General features: G+C 41.0%; 1 protein-coding gene across 5 annotated transcripts in view; it reads right to left on the reverse strand.

Annotated features, from left to right (window-relative positions):
• The window catches only part of RIN2 (Ras and Rab interactor 2), a 216,975-nt gene that overhangs the window by 111,480 nt on the left and 86,477 nt on the right, over positions 1-19,018 (reverse strand). For 2 of the 5 annotated variants that reach the window (XM_077872001.1, XM_077872002.1), the window contains exon 3: positions 9,314-9,399. The exons of 2 other annotated variants lie outside the window; for them this stretch is intronic. In XM_077872001.1, coding sequence (XP_077728127.1) covers positions 9,314-9,370 — 57 coding nt within the window. In that variant the 5' untranslated portion in view covers positions 9,371-9,399. Of the gene's footprint in view, positions 1-9,313; positions 9,400-19,018 lie in introns of those variants that run through there. One more of the 5 variants, XM_077872011.1, reaches the window with a different exon arrangement.

The raw sequence follows: 19,018 nt of genomic DNA on the forward strand, positions 1-19,018 counted from the left end.
AAAAGTCCTATCAAATCAGAGAAGAACTTGCTGGTGTCACCTCTGGTGGGGACATTTTAGGTAAACACAGGATAAGGAAGCCTTTGAACCTTCAAAGGGAAGATGCTTCAATTTGGGGGTGAAAACAAACAAAAGGCACATTTCTACTTTTTATATCAACACTCCAAGGCTGAATGGAGGCTTTGTCATGTGTTTACCTCTCTCTTTTATTTTATTTATTTATGTATTTATGCATGTATGTATTTATCTATTTATAGAGAGGGAAGAGGGGCAGAGGGAGAGAGAGAATTTTAAGCAAGCTCCATGCCCAGGGCAGAGCTGGATGTGGGGGCTCAAATTCATGACCCCAAGATCATGACCTAAGCCAAATCAAGAATCGGAGGACGCTTAACCGATTGAGACCCCAGGGGCCCCTACCTCTCTCTTTCCAAAAATTTAAGTTCCTGAGTTGAATGAAATGGAATTGATTCAGCTTCTCTAATCATGAAACAGTTGTGGATTGTCGTAAAGATGTTTTTACCCTGTTATTTTAATCTGGTCTTTGTGTCTTCAAGGACATTTTAACTCAATGCTTAACAAGCACAAATATTTCCACCGGAATTGGAATGACCAATATTGACCATTTCCATGGAGAAAATATTTTCTGGAGCACACTCCATTAAGCCGTCTTAAGTCCTTGGTCAGTTTTTTACACATTTTAACTACACATTTTACAGTTAAAATGTTTAAAGCTTTCTTCAATTCTTTTTTTTTAATTAATTAATTAATTAATTATTAATTATGATAGGCACACAGTGAGAGAGAGAGAGAGAGAGGCAGAGACACAGGCAGAGGGAGAAGCAGGCTCCATGCACCAGGAGCCTGACGTGGGATTCGATCCCGGATCTCCAGGATCACGCCCTGGGCCAAAGGCAGGCGCTAAACCGCTGCGCCACCCAGGGATCCCGCTTTCTTCAATTCTTTTTAATTTTGTACCTTTCTTCTTTTCTGATCTAAGAATTTAAAGCTACAAATATTCTGTTTCATTCCAAAGATTTATAGTCTTAGATTTTATGCATTGATCTATGATCCACCTCAAATTAATTTTTGTGTATGGTGGGAGGTAGGGGGTTGGGAGTCTTTACTTTTCCACATGGTTATCCATTTAATTTTGATTTTAAGGAAAATGGTTTTTAGGGATGAATTCTGCTCTTTGTAAACTTTATTTTTTTTTAATTTTTATTTATTTATGATAGTCACACACACACACACACAGAGTGAGAGAGAGAGAGAGAGACGCAGAGACATAGGCAGAGGGAGAAGCAGGCTCCATGCACCGGGAGCCCGACGTGGGATTCGATCCCGGGTCTCCAGGATCACGCCCTGGGCCAAAGGCAGGCGCTAAACCGCTGTACCACCCAGGGATCCCTGTAAACTTTACATTAAAGATGTGATTGAGCAAAAAGAATTTTGTCTTCATGAAACTCTACTGCTTAACATTCCTGCCCCATAAGGTGGCAGTAATTATTTTCATAATTTTTATCAAGTTCCAATTTCCCTGGGTTAAAGTTTGAATACACATTTTGCAAGATTATTCAATGAGTCCGCACATTTTTATAAAATAACAAATATGACTTGCATAGTTTAAACTCTTGTAAGGTTTTCTCCTACCAGTGTAATTTTGCCCAGACCAAGGTTTATTTCACTTCCCCAAATTCCAAACAAATGAATTCATAAGTCAGGTTTGGATCTATAACAAATGATGTTCAGTGCCGCTTCACCTACTTCATTATGAATTGGTTACAGTACTGGATACTTTGTATTTCTTAGATAATCAGTGAGAAAAGTGGAAGCAATTCTCCTTTGAACTTGTGGAATACTCTGTTGCTCAGCAATAGACTACTGTAATTCCAATCTCAATGTTCTTTATTCTTCTATTTTGTTTTGTTTACTAAAGAACATACACACAATCTCAATGGTTACATAAAAATGTCTTTAAGAAAGCAAGGCTCATGTTAAGTATTCTTGCCACAATAAAATAAAATAGTCCTAGATTAAAATGTCACGACAACCACCACTGAAGGACAAAAAGAAGGACATCATCCCTATAGATTAAACTAGCCCCCGGGGCACATAATGCCTAGAATTTCCTGTCCTGAGTTGCTTCTCTTTCCTTCATTTGGATCCTGTACATATTGATGTCTTTCCAAACTTTCCATTTCACTGTGAGGACACCTACCTGCCCCTTTAATCAGGGGATGTGCTGGAAAATGCTTAACAATTGATTTTTGGGGGGATTAAAAGCCCCCAGCTTTAGCATTAGCCTATTTTATGGGGTAAATACTCTCATCACGGCCAATCTCAAGTCACCACCGAACATCAACAAACTTGCAAAGTTCATGAAAATCAGACAATCAGCTCTACTGAGCAGGGAGACGTGACTCCTTGGCCCATTCTAAACCCCGTGGTCTCTGAAGAGGTTGCTTTCATTTGATTCTTCATACACTGAGGTAATAAAAGAGAGCAAAGTAAGAAACTAGATCTCTAGACTGAAATGAAACTACAATACTCATTCCTAGTAAGACATGAGACATGTCTGGCTTTCATCTCAACCAAGGTGAGTGATCCCATCAGGAAAACCTGACGGAAGCTGTATGTTTAGGCTGTTATTTTAGACTTAACAGGCTCTGTTTCTTTACACGTTGGAGAAGAGGAGAAGAAAAGATCTTCCCTCAGCCAACCAGACATTGGGGATCCCAACTGCTTTATTCAGTATAGTATCTCTAATACATGACACAGTGACTGGCATGTATATGCTCAGTTTTTTGGACAAGTAAGTGCATGAGATTTTACAGAGAAGCCATCAACGCTGAAAAGAAGGGTTTATAAGAAATGGCTTCATCAAGAGCATAAATGATAAGATGAACTGTAACTCCAAGAATGACAAGATAAGCTCAAACACCTGTTATGTGCTGTCAACCCACGTAACACACTGAAATAAATCCTTCTTCATGCTACTTTGGAACACAAGGATGTTGGTTTAGGCCACCCATATGTTCTCTCTGTTGTTGGATTTTTCCACCAGAGTCTATGATATGGAGGCCTTTCCTTTCTATCACACACAGACCCACTTTGTTCTCTGCAATTTGCTATCCAATCATGTTTCTCAACTTTTTCATTTTTTGCACAGATCAGAATTCTAGAGTGGATAGTGGAGGCACTGAGCTATTGATTGTGTCTGGGCTCTAATTCCTCCTAATGGGATGCTAGGTGGGCATGAATATTGTGGGGCCTGCCTGGGTTAAGAAGACAAATGGAGGGTCATAGGCTCGCAGGCTCACATACTATATGTCTGAATCTTTAAAAATTATAAATCAAGACTACAAACTGTTAAATAAAATGCATTCTATCCTCCTGTCAAGACAAATATCCTTTATAAGGACTTGGAAGGTCAGGCTTCAATTTGAAATTTTCAGACTCTTCAGTGTTCTGTACTGATTGTGGGGACATGGGGCAAACCTGAACCTACCCCAGAAGGCTACCCTTCTCTTCTGACAGCTCTGTGGACAACCCAGCTTTCCTGTCTATGCTGAATTCCCTGTCCAAACTTCCAACCTGTGCAGGTTGTGCCACAAGGCTTGGAGCATGCAGGCAGGGATTCCAGAGTGCTGTGCATCTAGAGCAAGAAGGGAAGGGAGATGTAGGCTCCAGGCTGGCATAACCCTTGATGCCACAGGGAGTGATGAAGCTGGAGTGAAACAAAATGCATAGCTCAGGACAGAGGCCCCTCTTGCCCAGGTCTTGGGCATGTTGGATCATGTTAGGACCAATGAGAGAATAGACACAGTCCACTACTGGTTTGATCTTTTTGCCCACGCTCACCTGACCTTGGTTTGCAGAAGTGTAAGATTCAGTGCTAGGTGGCCCTACTTACACCCTGGTGGCACTTGGGAAGAGAGACAGGCTTGTATTCAATAGCCCTAAGGCTTCCTAATTCCTCTCTAGCTCTTAATTTCAGTTTAAGAGGTTACACTCCCTCCTTAAAAGCATTCTGGCTGTTATACTCCTTCCTCCACCTTCTCTCTCCCTTTGGCTAATTCTAAAATACTATAGCCCCTCACTATGGGTCTACCACCTCAGGGTCCTCCACCAATCCTGTCTCAGTTCTAACCAGCTGCCTTTCCCTGCCAGCATCGTCATCTTGGAGGTCCAAACGTACCCAGTAGGTACTGAAAAATACTTCAGCCTTGTGTCTGAGATCAATCCTCCAAATGCACACTTGTTTTGGGCTGTGTATATTTGGGGATATATTATGACCTTCTACAATCAGTTTCTCCTGACTCTGGGTTATTGCAGATGATAGGAAACTGGATAACATGCCTGAGAATCCCCCCAAAGCTGATTATCTTGGCAAAACAAGACCTCCATCTCTGGCTATAATAGGTCTCCAGCAAAAACGAAGAGTGGAGGTTAATGCTTTTATCTCCCTGAAGACCTTACCCTCTTGCTCTTCTTTAGATGGCTGAAAGCCTTTGTGTGAAAGCCAGGAGAAAGAGTTCATGTCTGCTTCAGTACTGAGCCAAGCTATCTCCCTCTCTGTCTCCACTGGCCTCACCCAAGTGGTGGGGTCCAGACATAACATAGCTAATGCCCATGACTCTGGGGACAGTGGCCCAGCTGGCACATGGCACTCTGATTTATAAAGGGTTTTGACCCATATATCCCCATTTCCTGCCTGTTATGACATCTCATGTTACATGGCACTTCTATGTACAAATGTGAGGCTCCCCTCTGGCTGGAAGCTTCTATTTTAACCAAGGCCTTCTCCACGAACCAACTGCTTTCTTTGCTCAGTTAGGGCCTGAGTGTTTCCTTCTCCTTCCTGCTCCCTGTTTCTAATTTTCTATCCCTTTTGCTACTTCATGAAGGTGTACAAAGAGAGGAAAAAGAAGTCAAATCATTCAGCTGGCAGACTTGTGCACTATTTCTAGATTGCAACTATGTATTTTGTCTGGTTCCAATTTAGAAAAAAAGCAAAGCTAACAAAACCCAGTCTTTGCTGAGTCCTCTTCCTGCTTTCTGAACTCAGAAATACCTGTCTGCAAAAAAGTCCAAGAAGCAGCACTCCTTTTGGCTTCTTCTCCTGAAATGCAGCTCTGAATGTTGAGTGCTGACTTTCCACTTAACATTCCGTTCCTCTGAAGTCCCCACACCCTTATGTTAATGAGGGCACCAGGCGTGAAACCTTGCTTGACTCCGCACATCAATCACTGTGCAGTTCTGCAGAGTCTTCTTGCTGAGATGGCTGTCATCTTCATTCCCATTCTCCACAACCACTCAGACCTTGGGCCACGGCAGCCTCAATGATTTCTGCAGCTCTGTGCAGCCCCGCTGTCTGCATCTGCTCCATTCCGTGCCACAGGAACATTCTATACCAAAGGGACCGTCCTTTTCCAGCATCCTGCTGCCCTGCTCACAAGCCAATTTTTAGAATCGAAAATCCATATTCCCTGGTTAGGTATTCAGGGTCCCTTTTTGATCTGTTTCCAGCCCAATTTTCTAATCTCAGCAGTGACATGTATGTAGATTGGCACTGCTCCCTCCAGAACAGAGATCTGAATGATCCCACATGAGTGGAGAGAGAGAACGTTCCTGACTAGCACTGGCCTATCCTGGCGGAGCATTTTCCCAGGGAACATTTGCAGGTGATCACTCCTGGTCACACTGTCCAACCTTGAGTTGAAAATGGACTAAATTGGCAATCCTGGGAGGATAAGATTATGAAGCCACCATGCATGATGCAACAGTGACTTGCCCCACCTTGTCCCAGCTCCCTCATCTCTCAGGTGGGAGAGTTCTGATGTGTAGACTCTACACTCTTTCCCAGGGGTATCTCTTGAGATTGGGCCTCAGGTGCCCCTGTGGGGCTGGCTTGGTAACAAACTATTTAGTGGCTAACTATCTTTTCTTCTCACTTCCAAACTTGCCAACAGCATCCCTTCCAAATCCCAAGAAACTATTTGCACTTGAATCCTTATCCTTGTCTGTTTCTGGGGGCAGCCATGCCAAGACAATCATGGACAATCATGGATGGATGTGAACATACACACACCATAGACATGGACACAACACATGTGCATGCACACACCACACATAATAGCACCAACACATGTGCACGTGCGCTTGCACACACACACACACACACACACACACATTTGCTTAATAACACGCTTTAATGACTGCTTCCTTCCCCATCTCTCCTGTGTCTACTGGCATTCCCCGAGATCACCTCCCAGGAAATGGTCTATACTGGAATTCTTGTTTTAGAGTCTGGTTCCCTAGTTGTTTTAGCAATCCCGCTCAGCTGGTACTGAATTTACAATTAATGGAAACATTTTTGCCAATATAAAATCCAGAAAAAACCCCACATATATTGAATAAAGTTTGGGTGTCCCTATAAATAACCGCTACCCTTTGTGAGTATAACTAATATTATCCAGTTAAGACTAATGAAAAAACTGAAAGACTTATTTTCAAATTGTTGCAAATTTCCCACAATTAAAAGACTTGTTACAGAGGATGTGATTTTTATCGATACAAATTTTTTTTTCCAAAATAAAGTCAAAGACTTTGATTCATCCTCTTGAGATGCTTATGCACTTTGGTCCAGCTCTGCTCCCACCTGACCACAATTAAAGCTTTTAAGAAACTCCTATTCTTCTCATTATAATCCCTTGCTTGTTTCACCAAGGTCATCAGCAATTTTTATTTATTTATTTATTTATTTAATTTATTTTTATTTATTTATTTTTTTAAGGTCATCAGCAATTAATCCCACAATATAAATAGGCCCTTGAATCAGTGAGGAGCTTTTATGTTGTAAGTAACAGAAAATACAATTCAAATTGGCTTAAAAATAAACAGTAATGTCTCCTTACAGACTACTCGTTAGTTACATAAGAAATGATAGTAACTATATAGAGAAGAAACTACATAAGATGCTCAACCAGGTGATCAGAGTTAAAATCCCTACTGAGGGTGGACAGATGCTACATTCTTCCTGATGTGATGCGCCAAGAATATAACCTCAGTTATAGGGCATTCCAACAGGAGGTGTGAAACCTGAATCCAATCACAAAGAAACAGCATATACACCCCAAATGAGGGACATTAAATAAAAACCCAGATTCTACACAAACATCAATGTCATGAAAGACAAAGAAAGAAAGGTTGAAAAGTCATTCCAGATTAAAAAGATGCAAACCTCTGAAAAACACATGACCCTTGACTGGAGAAATAAATATGCTATAGAGGATGTTATTGGGAACATCTAAAAATTAGTATCTATAGTTCCGATCAATGACTAAACCTCAGTCTTGGATGATCGGACTGGGGGAATGAAGAGAACACCCCTGTTATTAAAAACAGCCTATGGAAGTAGTAAGTAGTAATAGGATGGGAGGACTACAACCTGCTCTCGACTGGTACAGCCAAAGGGGTGAAAAGGTACAGATCGGTGAATTTGCATAAATGTTAAACAGGGGTTGTCTGAACTCTTCTTACAACTTTTTTAGTGAAGTTTGGCATCATTTCAAAATAAAAACTTAAAACTCTTTAAGCAGTACAAGGGATATACTGATGTCTAGGCTGCACGAAGCATGGGCCAATCCAATGGTTCCATGATTTCCACAGGGCCCTGTTTCCCTGGCTTGTCTCTATGTCTCGGTTCTGCCTTCCTGTGCTCAGGGCTGTGTGTGCTCTGTGTGCCCCGTGGTAGTGAAAAGAGAGCAGCAGCTCCTGCCTTCACACCCCCACGTCTACATATCCAGAGACAGCTCAGGTCCCTCAGAAGGGTGAGTGAGGGTCTTCTTTCCCAGAAACCCTTGCCTCATGTTTGAGAAACCTGCTTGCTCTGAAACACAAAATCTAATTGAGATGAGATGCCAACCCTGACATTTAGGACACGAAGTCCAAGCTCTTTAATGCAGTGTATACTGCAGGCTCTTCCCCAACCTGATTCAAACTTTTATTCCTGTTTCTGACCCCACAAACCATGAGGCCACCCTCACCTGCCATAGCTTTGGATCTCTCCATGTCTCCTTGTTTGTTTTTTTATTTTTTTTAAAGATTATATTTATTTATTCAAGAGGGATACACAGAGAGAGGGAGAGACAGAAGCAGAGGGAGAAGTAGGCTCCCTGCCGGGAGCCCAATGCAGAGTTCGATTCCAGGACCCTTGGATCACAACCTGAGCAAAAGACAGATGCTCAACTACTGAGCCACCCAGGTGTCCCAAGTCTCTCTGTTTAAAATGCCCCATTCACCACTGTGTAAATGCTCCTTGCCTCTCAAGACTCAACCCAAGGATCGCCTCGCCTCCTCTGTGTAACCCTCCTTGGCCCGCATCCTAAGGCCTTCCCTTCTCTGGGTACCATAGCCCCTCGAACAGCCTCCCATGACATTATAATTCCATGTTTCTATTTTATAACCCACAGGCCCTGCATGTTCTCTAACGTTCAGAGTTAGGGAATATGGTCATGCCTATAAAACACAGACGAGATTCTAACATCTGCCCTGCCCACACCATCATACCCCCTTGGCCCAGTGAAATTGTGTGCGATGAATTCCTGTGCAAATCTGTGCGAGAACTTAAAACAGCTCTGAACACTATAAAATTCATTAAAATAAATGTTATTTAATAAAATACATCATAATTAGTTAAAGTATCATACTCTCTTATTTAAGCCACATGGACCAATTGAGAAACTCATGATTTAGCTGATACGTGGAAAGTGCCTATGTTCTAATTTCCTGTTTTTCTGTGAAAGGCCACACTGTCCCAGGCTGGGTCATCCACAGTTTGTGGCCTGGCACTTCAGTAGCCCTGGCTCAGAGAAGAGACCATCTTTCTTTTGCACGGGAAAGTAGGGAAACCTCAGAAAAGCCACACTGTACAAATATGACATCACTAGACTGGGGATCAACCGCACTCAGCCACCATTCTGGAGGCCCAGCTTGGTGTAGACTCCTGTTGTGGAACTTCCTTCAGCTCTTTGAGCACCAGGGTGCCACAAGCCAGACATGCAGACACTGACGGCTTTTGCAGCGCCCGCAATGGCAGGCTGCTGATGCTGCCCCTTCCCTGGGCCACAAAAATGCAGCACAGCTTAGAAAGCAGGTTGGCTCACCCCGCTGACTAACATTTGCAGAGCAAGTGTGGAGCTATGGTCCAGGAAAGCCTAAATAAGCACTGGACTCCTCACTCATTTTAGTAAAAAATCTCCCACTGAAAAACCTGGAGGGCACCCCTTAGACGGCCAGCAGAGTTACCAACCATGTGGGCCTCCTGATAGCAGGCACTGGAGAGGGCACAGCATTCCTTTTGTAGCATTCTCAGCAAAGCACATGAACTGAATCCACCTGCAAGGAACATCAGATGCTCCAGACGGAAGGTCTTTACAAAAACAACAGGCTCCTGAACTCTTACAAAATGTCAAGGTCTTAAAAGACCTGGAAAGGATCCAGTCCAGATTGGAAAGCTCTAAAGAGAAATGATAACTAAATGCAATGCACGATCCTGGACTGGATCCTGAGTCTAAAAAGTAAAAGATAAAATCGCTATAAAATGGCATTATTGAGATAATTGGGGAAACTGGAATATGAACCATAGATTAGATAAAAGTATTACATTATTGTTAAATGCCCTCGGTTTGACAACTATACGGTGCTGACATAAGAATCTGTCCTGGTTTAACAACAACAACAACAACAAAAAAAAAAACCCCAAAAAACCAAAAAACAAAACAAAACAAAAACAAAACAAAACAAAAAAAGAATCTGTCCTGGTTCTTTTTTTTTTCCTTTTTTTTTTTTCTGTCCTGGTTCTTAAGAAGTAAACAAAGAAGTATTAAGTAGTCCTGAGATGTGAGGCGTGTGACTTCCTCTCAAATCATTTAGAAATAGGTGGTGTGTGTGTGTGTGTGTGTGTGTGTGTGTGTGTGTATGCGTGTGTGTAGGGGAGAGACAGATAATGATAAAGTAAATGATAATATGTTAACAATTTACTAATCTGGATAAATAAATGGCATACTTGTTTTTTTGTCCTCTTTGCAACATTTATTTAGTATGAAATTGTTTCAGGACACCCGGGTCGCTCAGCTGGTTAAGTGTCTGACTCTTGATTTTGGCTCAGGTATGATCTCAGGATCATAGGATCAAGCCCTGCATCGGGCTCCATGTTTAGCGCAGAGTCTGCCTGAAGTTCTCTCCCTCTCCCTCCACTCCTGGCACGTTAGTGCCCTGGCTCAGTGCACTGGCGTGCGTGTACGCTCTCTCACTCTCTCCAAAATAAATAAGTAAATCTTTATGAAAAGTGTGAAATTGCTTGAAAACTTAAAAATACAAATACAGTCTCATTATACAAAATAAAATAAAACAAGGTTCTCAGTGACAATTTAACGTTTTGACCATTAAAGCTCCCCCATGCAACACTGGAAAATGTGTAATTAAACAGAGAAGGCAAGAGAAAGCTTTATTCTACCACTTGGACATAAGTTTAGCCCAGTAGCAAATTTGACAGTGTTTTTCAGAAGTTTTAAATTTGATATAAAATGTATTTGTGGGGGCATGTCTTGTGAATTTGTTACACAATATTTAAGATATACAACAAAGTTTGGGGTGCCTGGGTGATATAGTTGGTTAAGCATCTGACTCTTGGATTTAGCTCAGGTTGTGATCTCAGGGCCATGAGATCAAGCCCTGCGCTGGGCTCCATACTCAGCACAGATTTCTCTCTCCCTCTCCCTCTGCCCCTCACCCCTGCATTCTCTTTCTCTCTGTCTCTCAAATAAATATATAAATCTTTTTTAAAAAAGATATACAATGAAGATTAAAGATAGTATCACACACCTCTGTACTCACAACCATTGCAAACTCTTCACCATCATATCCTCTTTTCTATCTCAGGAGGTTACAAAAATTCTATACTTGATGTTCACGAGTCCCACATATTTCTTTATGTTTGCTACATGTGTATGCATGCATGTTCTTTCATTATATTTTTAAAAATATAACTTTGAAAAAGAAATTTGAATTAAAGTTTGCATGACCTGTGAAGCATCCCCAAGGAATATTATTAGCATTCTAGAGATTATAGTTTCAGGACCATCAGATGAGCTGATCTTCTAGGCTCTTCAGAGACATTTACTTAGTGACCATAATTCTACATCCTTGGAAAGTAATTTGAATACCACGCCCACAATCCATGAAATGTATGTCATAGTACACACTCAAAGATGTACTGGGACTAGAAAATACTGACTCACAACAGTGACTGTATACATTTCTTCTCAAATCTGCCTTCAATGACATCACATTGGTAGATGGAGATTCCCCATGGCTGGAGCATTTATACCATGGAAATAGGCAGATGCCTAGGCATAGAAAGGTGTTGTAAACACAGGAAACCACTGAATGCACCCAGCTCCCAGGCGCCTTTGATGTGAAAGGGACGAGTTAATGCAAGTTTTTCAGGTAGCCCTTCAGGTACTCAAAAGAAAAATAGAAGAATTGAAGTTTGTTAAGATTTTGTTGGACATAGAGACTGGTATAGAAAATGTCAAGGTGAATCTGGATGATAATTTAAGAAAAACTGCCCAAAACATCCAGATATAATCATGCAGATATAATTCACAAGTGACATCTGTCCAGTAGAGAACAACTCCAGAGATTATGGTTTGACTGCCCTGTACAACGGTAACTAATTTTGTACCTAAGATAGATGAGCATATTTCAGCCGACTTGCTTTGAATGAAATCATTTATACATATTCACCTTTTATATCCTACCTTGAACTAGCCTGACCATGCTGCTGATGCCTTCCCAATAAGTGAAATAAATCCTTAAGCCAGGTTCATTATATGTCTGCAGGAAAGCTATATTTTTAAAACTCTTTTAATAATCATACTTTGGCAAAAAAGACATGAGTTGGAATGAAGGAATTCAGTCTTTTTTTTCTTCTTGCCAAATTCAGTGCTGCCAGCAAAGAGGAGAAGCTTTGGAGAAGTCAGAAGGAAAGATTCAAAGCACACCATGTTGGATAAACCAGTCCTCTTGTTCCTCAGAGCCAAGCCTTATGGTTCTCGAAATGTAACCAAGTCTGGTTGTAATAAGAACCAGGACAATCTTAACCACAAACAGATGGATATTTTGCCAAAAGGGTGGTGCCTCCCTGGGCAAACATAACTAAACAACTTTATGTGAGTTCAACTGTTAACTCCCTGCTCCAGAAAAGAGGACATGAACCCTGCAAACTAAACAGTGCCACCCAGTATGATCCACAGCCAGAGTAACGTCAGTAGTAACTTTTTTGCCTGTTAGAACCAGCAGAGTTCTTGTCCTTGTCATTTCTCCCCTCCTGGGAGCTCTTTCTGACATTTTTTCCTAATGATCCTCCTATTCAATTTTCATGTTACAAATATACTGTATATTTATTTCTATGTCATAGTTAATCTGTGATTTATACATAGAAAGACTAACATTTGTTGTCTTTCCCTGTCTACCCCCAAAACAATCTTTGGCTCCTTGGGGCCATTAGAACCCCCACTGAGAAGTTGCACAGGTTATAAACTGACCATTATCAACTGGGCTCTGACAGTCTCATGATGGCCACATGGGGCTTCTCCCTGCAGCATGGAGAAGGTTGCTTTCCCACCAGGGGCATCTTTGCTTTCTATTGCTGAACAACTAGATAATGGCAGAAACAACAGTTCTGAGCAATTTAGGTGCTAGGCACTGAGCCAAGCTTTTACATACTGTCTGTATCATAGTTCTTATAAACAAGAAGAATTTATTGCTCACAGTTCTGGAGGCTGGACGTGCTAGATCAGGCTGCCAGCATGGTTGGGTGAGGGCCCTCTCCTGGTTGCAGACTTCTTGTTGTATTCTCTCACATAAAAGAAGGGGTTAGGGAGCTCTCACATAAAAGAAGGGGTTAGGTTAGAGCACTAATCCCATTTATGAGGGTCTACTCTCATGACCTCAGCAATTCCAAAGGCCCCACTTCCTAATATCATCACCGTGGGCATCAGGATTTCAACATGATTTTTGAGAGGACATATTCTAAGCATAGCATACTTCTGTAGCTGGGTTCCCCCAGAAGCAAACCCTGAGGAAAGAATCCCAGAGCAAGCAATTTCTAGGGCAGAGAATCCCAGGAAATACTGGTTGGTGAAAGGGGAGTGAGACACAGAAGGAGAGGATGGTTTTCAAGCCAATTTCACTGGAGTTTAATTTCATAGAGAAACTCTGGCAAACAGCATCAATAACAAGCCTTAGAGTGATCCCATCTGAAAGGGTGAGGGAACTGGGGTATTCATACACCAATACTCCTCAGTGATTGATTGAGTGCTTCTCCTGCTCTCTTTGGACAGAGAGATGCAAATGCTAGGAGCCAGAAGTCAGGTTGGTATGAGCTGAACAGATAAGGCCCAATGTATCAGACTGGGCACACAGACTCATATAATTCTGACAACATCCAGAAGAGACTGGCATACTAAAAAGGTTTAAATGAGGTGTAAATATGTGAAATAATGTTCTCAAAGGCAACAGGAAGTAAGTGGTAGAGCTAAGTGAGGACCCCAGAGGCTACACGCTTAAACCATGCTGCATTTTATATTATCCTTCCTCTTGCACATCCTTGCTGCTCTTCTTGATGTTTCCATTCAAATAGATTCAACAAATTGGTAAGACTCATCTGAGATAGTGCTCCTTTTATATGAATTCATAAGTAAGCAAGGAAGGGAAGGATTTTGAGAAATATAATGAGCTGGATTTTAGAATTTTTGGGTTTGGATTGCCAGGAGAACTTCTAGGAAGAAAGATCTGGAAACAGGTACATCAATGGATCTGGTTTTTAAGGAGGGGGGGGTACATGCTGGAGAAACAAGTGTGGGATTTGTCAGCACAGACATGTGCTATGGACTGAATTTTGTCCCTGAAAACTTGTATATTGAAACCCTAAATCCCACATCTCAGAATGTGACTGTATTTGGAGACAGAGCCTCTAAAGAGGCAAAATGAATTAAAATAAAGCTGTCAGGTTGGACCCTAATCCATCTGACCTTATAAGAAGGTTCTTTTTTTTTTTAAGATTTTATTTATTTATTCACGATAGACATAGAGAGGCAGAGACACAGGCAGAGGAAGAAGCAGGTTCCATGCAGGGAGCCTGACGTGGGACTCGATCCCGGACTTCAGGATCGCGCCCTGGGCCAAAGGCAGGCGCGCTAAACCGCTGAGCCACCCAGGGATCCCCCAGAAGGTTCTTATAAAAAGAGATTAGGTCATATAGGGAGAGACACCAGTGATGCACTCACACAGAGGAAAGACCATGTGAAGAGGCAGCAAGGGGACAGCCATATGCAAAAACCCAGGAGAGGGCTTCAGAAGAATCCAGTCCTGCTAGCACCTTGAACCTGGACTTCCAGCCTCCAGAGCTGTGGAAAGATGAATTATATTGTTTAACTCACCTATGTCTATGGTATCTTGCCACTGCAGCCCTAGCAGATTTATACAACATGATGGCTGTCATCATATAATAGGGTGATCTACCTGGGAACCAAGGGAAAGTTTTATTTCAAAATATCGTGACTGTTCCATTGACCCAGTGCTCCAAAGTGGGCAAGAACGACAAACGACTGACAGCTATCCATTGGGTGGTGCATAGGGAAGAAATAGGAGGAAAATGGGAAAATCAGCATTTTATACATACTGCCTTACTTGATCCTCTTGCCATTCTTAGGATAGAAATATCATGTTGCCTAGTGTCCTACAATTAGCACGTAGTAGAGCCACTATTAGAGGCAGATATGTTTGACTCCCAAGAGTCCTCTCTTTCTACTACACCATGCTCATCTACCGTGTCTTGAGGATGGACAGCCAAGGACATCTCTGCAGCCTCATTCAGTTCACCTTCTTAGATGTTAAGTGGCTACTCCCATCTTGATCCTGCCAATTACTATCACTTAGGAAACTCAGCTCCATTTCTGTTATCCTGACATTCTAAGGATAAAACTCTTGGAATACGCTGGCAGGGAGATATGTTCTCACCGCACAGCTATTCTTCCTTCCCAGGAAAGATTCACAGAACCATGGCCTTCAGAGTTCATCTCCTGAGCTGTGGGGTCTCAACTCAGCTGCTGCTACTGATCTCAAGCCCACTTTGTGACATAAATTTCTGTCCCCCACAGAGTCTACAGCTGCCCCATCTTCTTCCCACCATGTCCTGTGCTTCCTGCCAACTTCCACTTGGCACTCGTCCCTCTCTGCCTGGGAAGTTCTGTCCAGGACCTGCCAGGGTCTCATTATGACAAGTAAACCCAAACATTTACCTAGGACTGTAGGAAAACAGATGAGATTATGGAATTATTGACATTGATCTTTTTTAGGAGAACTTATATGTATATTTTAAGATTTTATTTATTTATTCATGAGAGACACACAGAGAGAGGCAGAGACACAGGCAGAGGGAAAAGCAGGCTCCCTATGGGGAGCCCAATGTGGAACTCGATCCCAGGACTCCAGGATCACACCCTAAGCCAAAGGCAGATGCTTAACCACTGAGCTACCCAGGCATCCTAGGAAAACTTATAAAAAGTGGGAGAAGAGTGAGAGGATTTGGGATGGACAAATGTTATTCTAAGTGGAGGTTTTATTTTCTGAATATGGTCAAGAAAGGATTATTAAGATAATGGGTTTTGAGCACTTAGAAGAAAAATTATGGCCACTAGACATTAATATCATGTCGCTAAAACATGAAATTTGTCAACTTTTTTGTTTCTAGGCAATAAATCAGAAACTGTGAACATTGAAGAGTTTAATGTTACGAAGGAGTCTGACAAGACTCTCAGAATACTCTAAGAGATACAACATGGGCTGGACAGCAACACAGCAAATTATCTGCTCACCCAACCACAAAGCCTCTAGAATTCATCTTTCTTCAGACCAAAAACCTGTGTTAGGCCTCTTTCTGCTTCAATCTATTCTGCAATCTATTCTGCTTCAATCTATTCTGCTGTTTTCACCTTCCTAACTTAACCTCTGGCACATTTCCTGCTTCACTCAGATTTAACCTGACCTGATTTCTATTCTCAAGAAAATACATTGACTTTGGCATCAACTGAACTGGCATGGGAAATGGGTTATTAGACCAGGGAAGTAAGGAGTAGGCAAAGATTTCTTAACCAGGACATAAAAAGCAAAAATTATCTTAAAAACAGCAACAACATTTTAAAAAGATATAATCATGCAAAAAAAGATAAATTTGACTTTATTAAAATTAGAAACTTTAACAAAACACATCTTTAAAAAGTGAATGGAAAGTCATAGGATGGGAAAAGATATTCTAAGTACATACATCTAACATGGAACTTATGGTCAGAATATGTTTTTTTTTTAAAAAGTTGAAAACCAGTAAGAAAAAGATAAAAGACATTTTTTTAAAGGAGCAAAAGACATGAATGGGCCCTTCACTAAAGAAAACATACAAATATACTCTAAAGTATATTACAAGGTGTTTGATATTGTTATTCATCAGGAAAATCTTAATTAAAACCATAATGGATATACCCATGTAACCAGTTGAACAGATAACATTTAAAAGACTGCCGCATCAAGTGTTGTCAAGGATGCGGGGCACCTGGAACTCTCATACACTGCCGGTGGGAGTGAAATTTGGTCCAACTACTTTAGAAAACTCTAATGTCTACTGATATCTATGCCTGCAGGGTCATAAGGAATGCTACTTCGGATAAATGAATGCATGTGTCTGCAAAAAGACATATATATATATATATATATATATATATATATATATATATATATACACACACACACACACAAAAAAAAATATTCATGGCATCTTAATCCCATAGTAGCTCAAACCTGAAACAACTTAAATATCCATTAATAGGGAAATGGACAAATAAATTGTGGTATATTCATATATCATGCATAAGTACCCAGGAATTAAATGGAACAGATTATTGATATATATATTATAACATGGGTGAATCTCAAAAACATGTTGAGCAAGATGGGCCCATCACAGAAGTGTGTGTATTTTATGCCACAGAGTAGCTAAAATGAATCTATCATGACAAATATCTGAATAATGGCTGTTCTTATTTGGGTGCGCTATTGACAAACTACCTTGGGTGATACAGATACTCTATACCTTGATCTGAGTGGTAGCTACAGTTGTAGTATGCTACAGAACTCTGTCTGCATAAAGTTTACTGAGCTTTACATCTAAGATTTTACTTTTACTGCATGAAAATTATGCCTCAATAAAATAATTTTTAAAAAACGAGGATGGATAGTGCTAAAGTACCCCAGTATATGTAAAGGCTTTAAAAAGCCAAAGAGTGGTTTCTCTTCCTGTTTCTTCATTATTAGCCACCCTGCGGGTCTGGAGTTATTCCATTCATGGTTCTAGTTCCATTTTTGATGAACAATCAGCAGTACGCTCTAGTGGAAAAATATCAAATTTGACAGCATCTAAATCACCATTGATGGTTAAGACCACCATTATATTACATACCATTTAGTAGGACAAACATTGCCAATTAAACCATGACACAATGCTTTCTAATCCTTTTGAATTTATCTTATTCTTATTGAACGAGCCTTTAAAAGCTAGAAGCCTTATTTAGACACACAGTGCTATTATATATCATTTTCTGCATACCTTAAAAGGAAGGCATAAACAAATAGGTTAATATAATACTAAAACTCTTTCATATCCAGAGCCTAATCTTTGAAGAGCATTTTTGTGCAGAATCTCTTAAGAGTGTTCCATTATTGTCTCTTGGATTTTCTCTCCGGTTTCTGACATCAAATGTGCGAGTCTAATGCTGACATTTTCTTTATCGTGTGTAAGGGCCAATGGAAGATTTTCAGACAAGCTAGACTCTTATTTCTTCCTCAAGTGGTTCTTAAGTGCTTTGTTGACTGAAATGTTGAGGCTATCAGTATCCAGTGAGGCCCCCAAGGATAACAAACAAGTTTGTATGCACACAGGAAATGACAGAGTTTGTATGCACACACTTCATGACCACATGGCCAACAAATATTCTAAATGCTCATTGTAATTTCAGAGTTATTAATGAAAATGTAAAGCACCTGTCCTAAGCAATGATCAGTACTTGGGTGGCTGTGAAGTCTTGGAAAATGCCTTAATTCTCCTTATGTTTATCAGCTGGTAGTCGCTGTGGAATAATTTCATTATCATTTCTAAAGCTATGGTTGAGTCAGTTACTTTGTACCTAAGAAAGATTGTAGGTTATTAATGATCACAGAAGAGGTTAGAAAAGAGCAGGGCAAAAAAGTAAGTTGGCACCATCTTCACCTAAAGGGGGGCAATCCTCCCAATTACCCCTTTGGCAGGAATCTTCCTATAGTGGAGATGGAGGTCTCCATTGGAGACCAGGCCCCAATCAATGCCCCTTGCTCTGTCTCCACGTTCATAAGCAAAACTGGAATGATTATTTGATGCTCTAGGTAGCTTTCCTATCAGAAAAGAATATACTAAATGGATGACAGGAGTTACTAGTCCACAACATATTTAAGTTTCTCATCACAAATGATTAAATTGGCATTCTCACATAATTACAAGCTGTGTGAGTTCCATTAGTGGAATCCATCCTGAGCAGTGATCAAAACCTACATGTGCTGGGGGTGCTTGGTTGGCTCAGTTGGTGGGGTATGCGATTCTTGATCTTCAGGGTCACAAGTATGAGCCCCATGATGGGTGGAGAGACTGCTTAAAAATAAAATCTTAAAAAAAACAAAAACAAAAAACCCTACACATGTTGGAAAAGAATTGATTTTTTCCCAAAATTCTTTACCCCTCTCTCTACCCACACTTTGCCACATGACTTTGCAGTTCCCTTTAGCAGAGGCAAAGGCAGAGTATATTTCCCTGCGCCCTTGCTGATGGGCTTGTTTGTGTAACCTGCCTTGGTCAATAGAATAAATGATG

This window comes from Canis aureus, chromosome 26 (assembly GCF_053574225.1).
Source record: "Canis aureus isolate CA01 chromosome 26, VMU_Caureus_v.1.0, whole genome shotgun sequence".
NCBI classification, from domain to species: domain Eukaryota; kingdom Metazoa; phylum Chordata; class Mammalia; order Carnivora; family Canidae; genus Canis; species Canis aureus.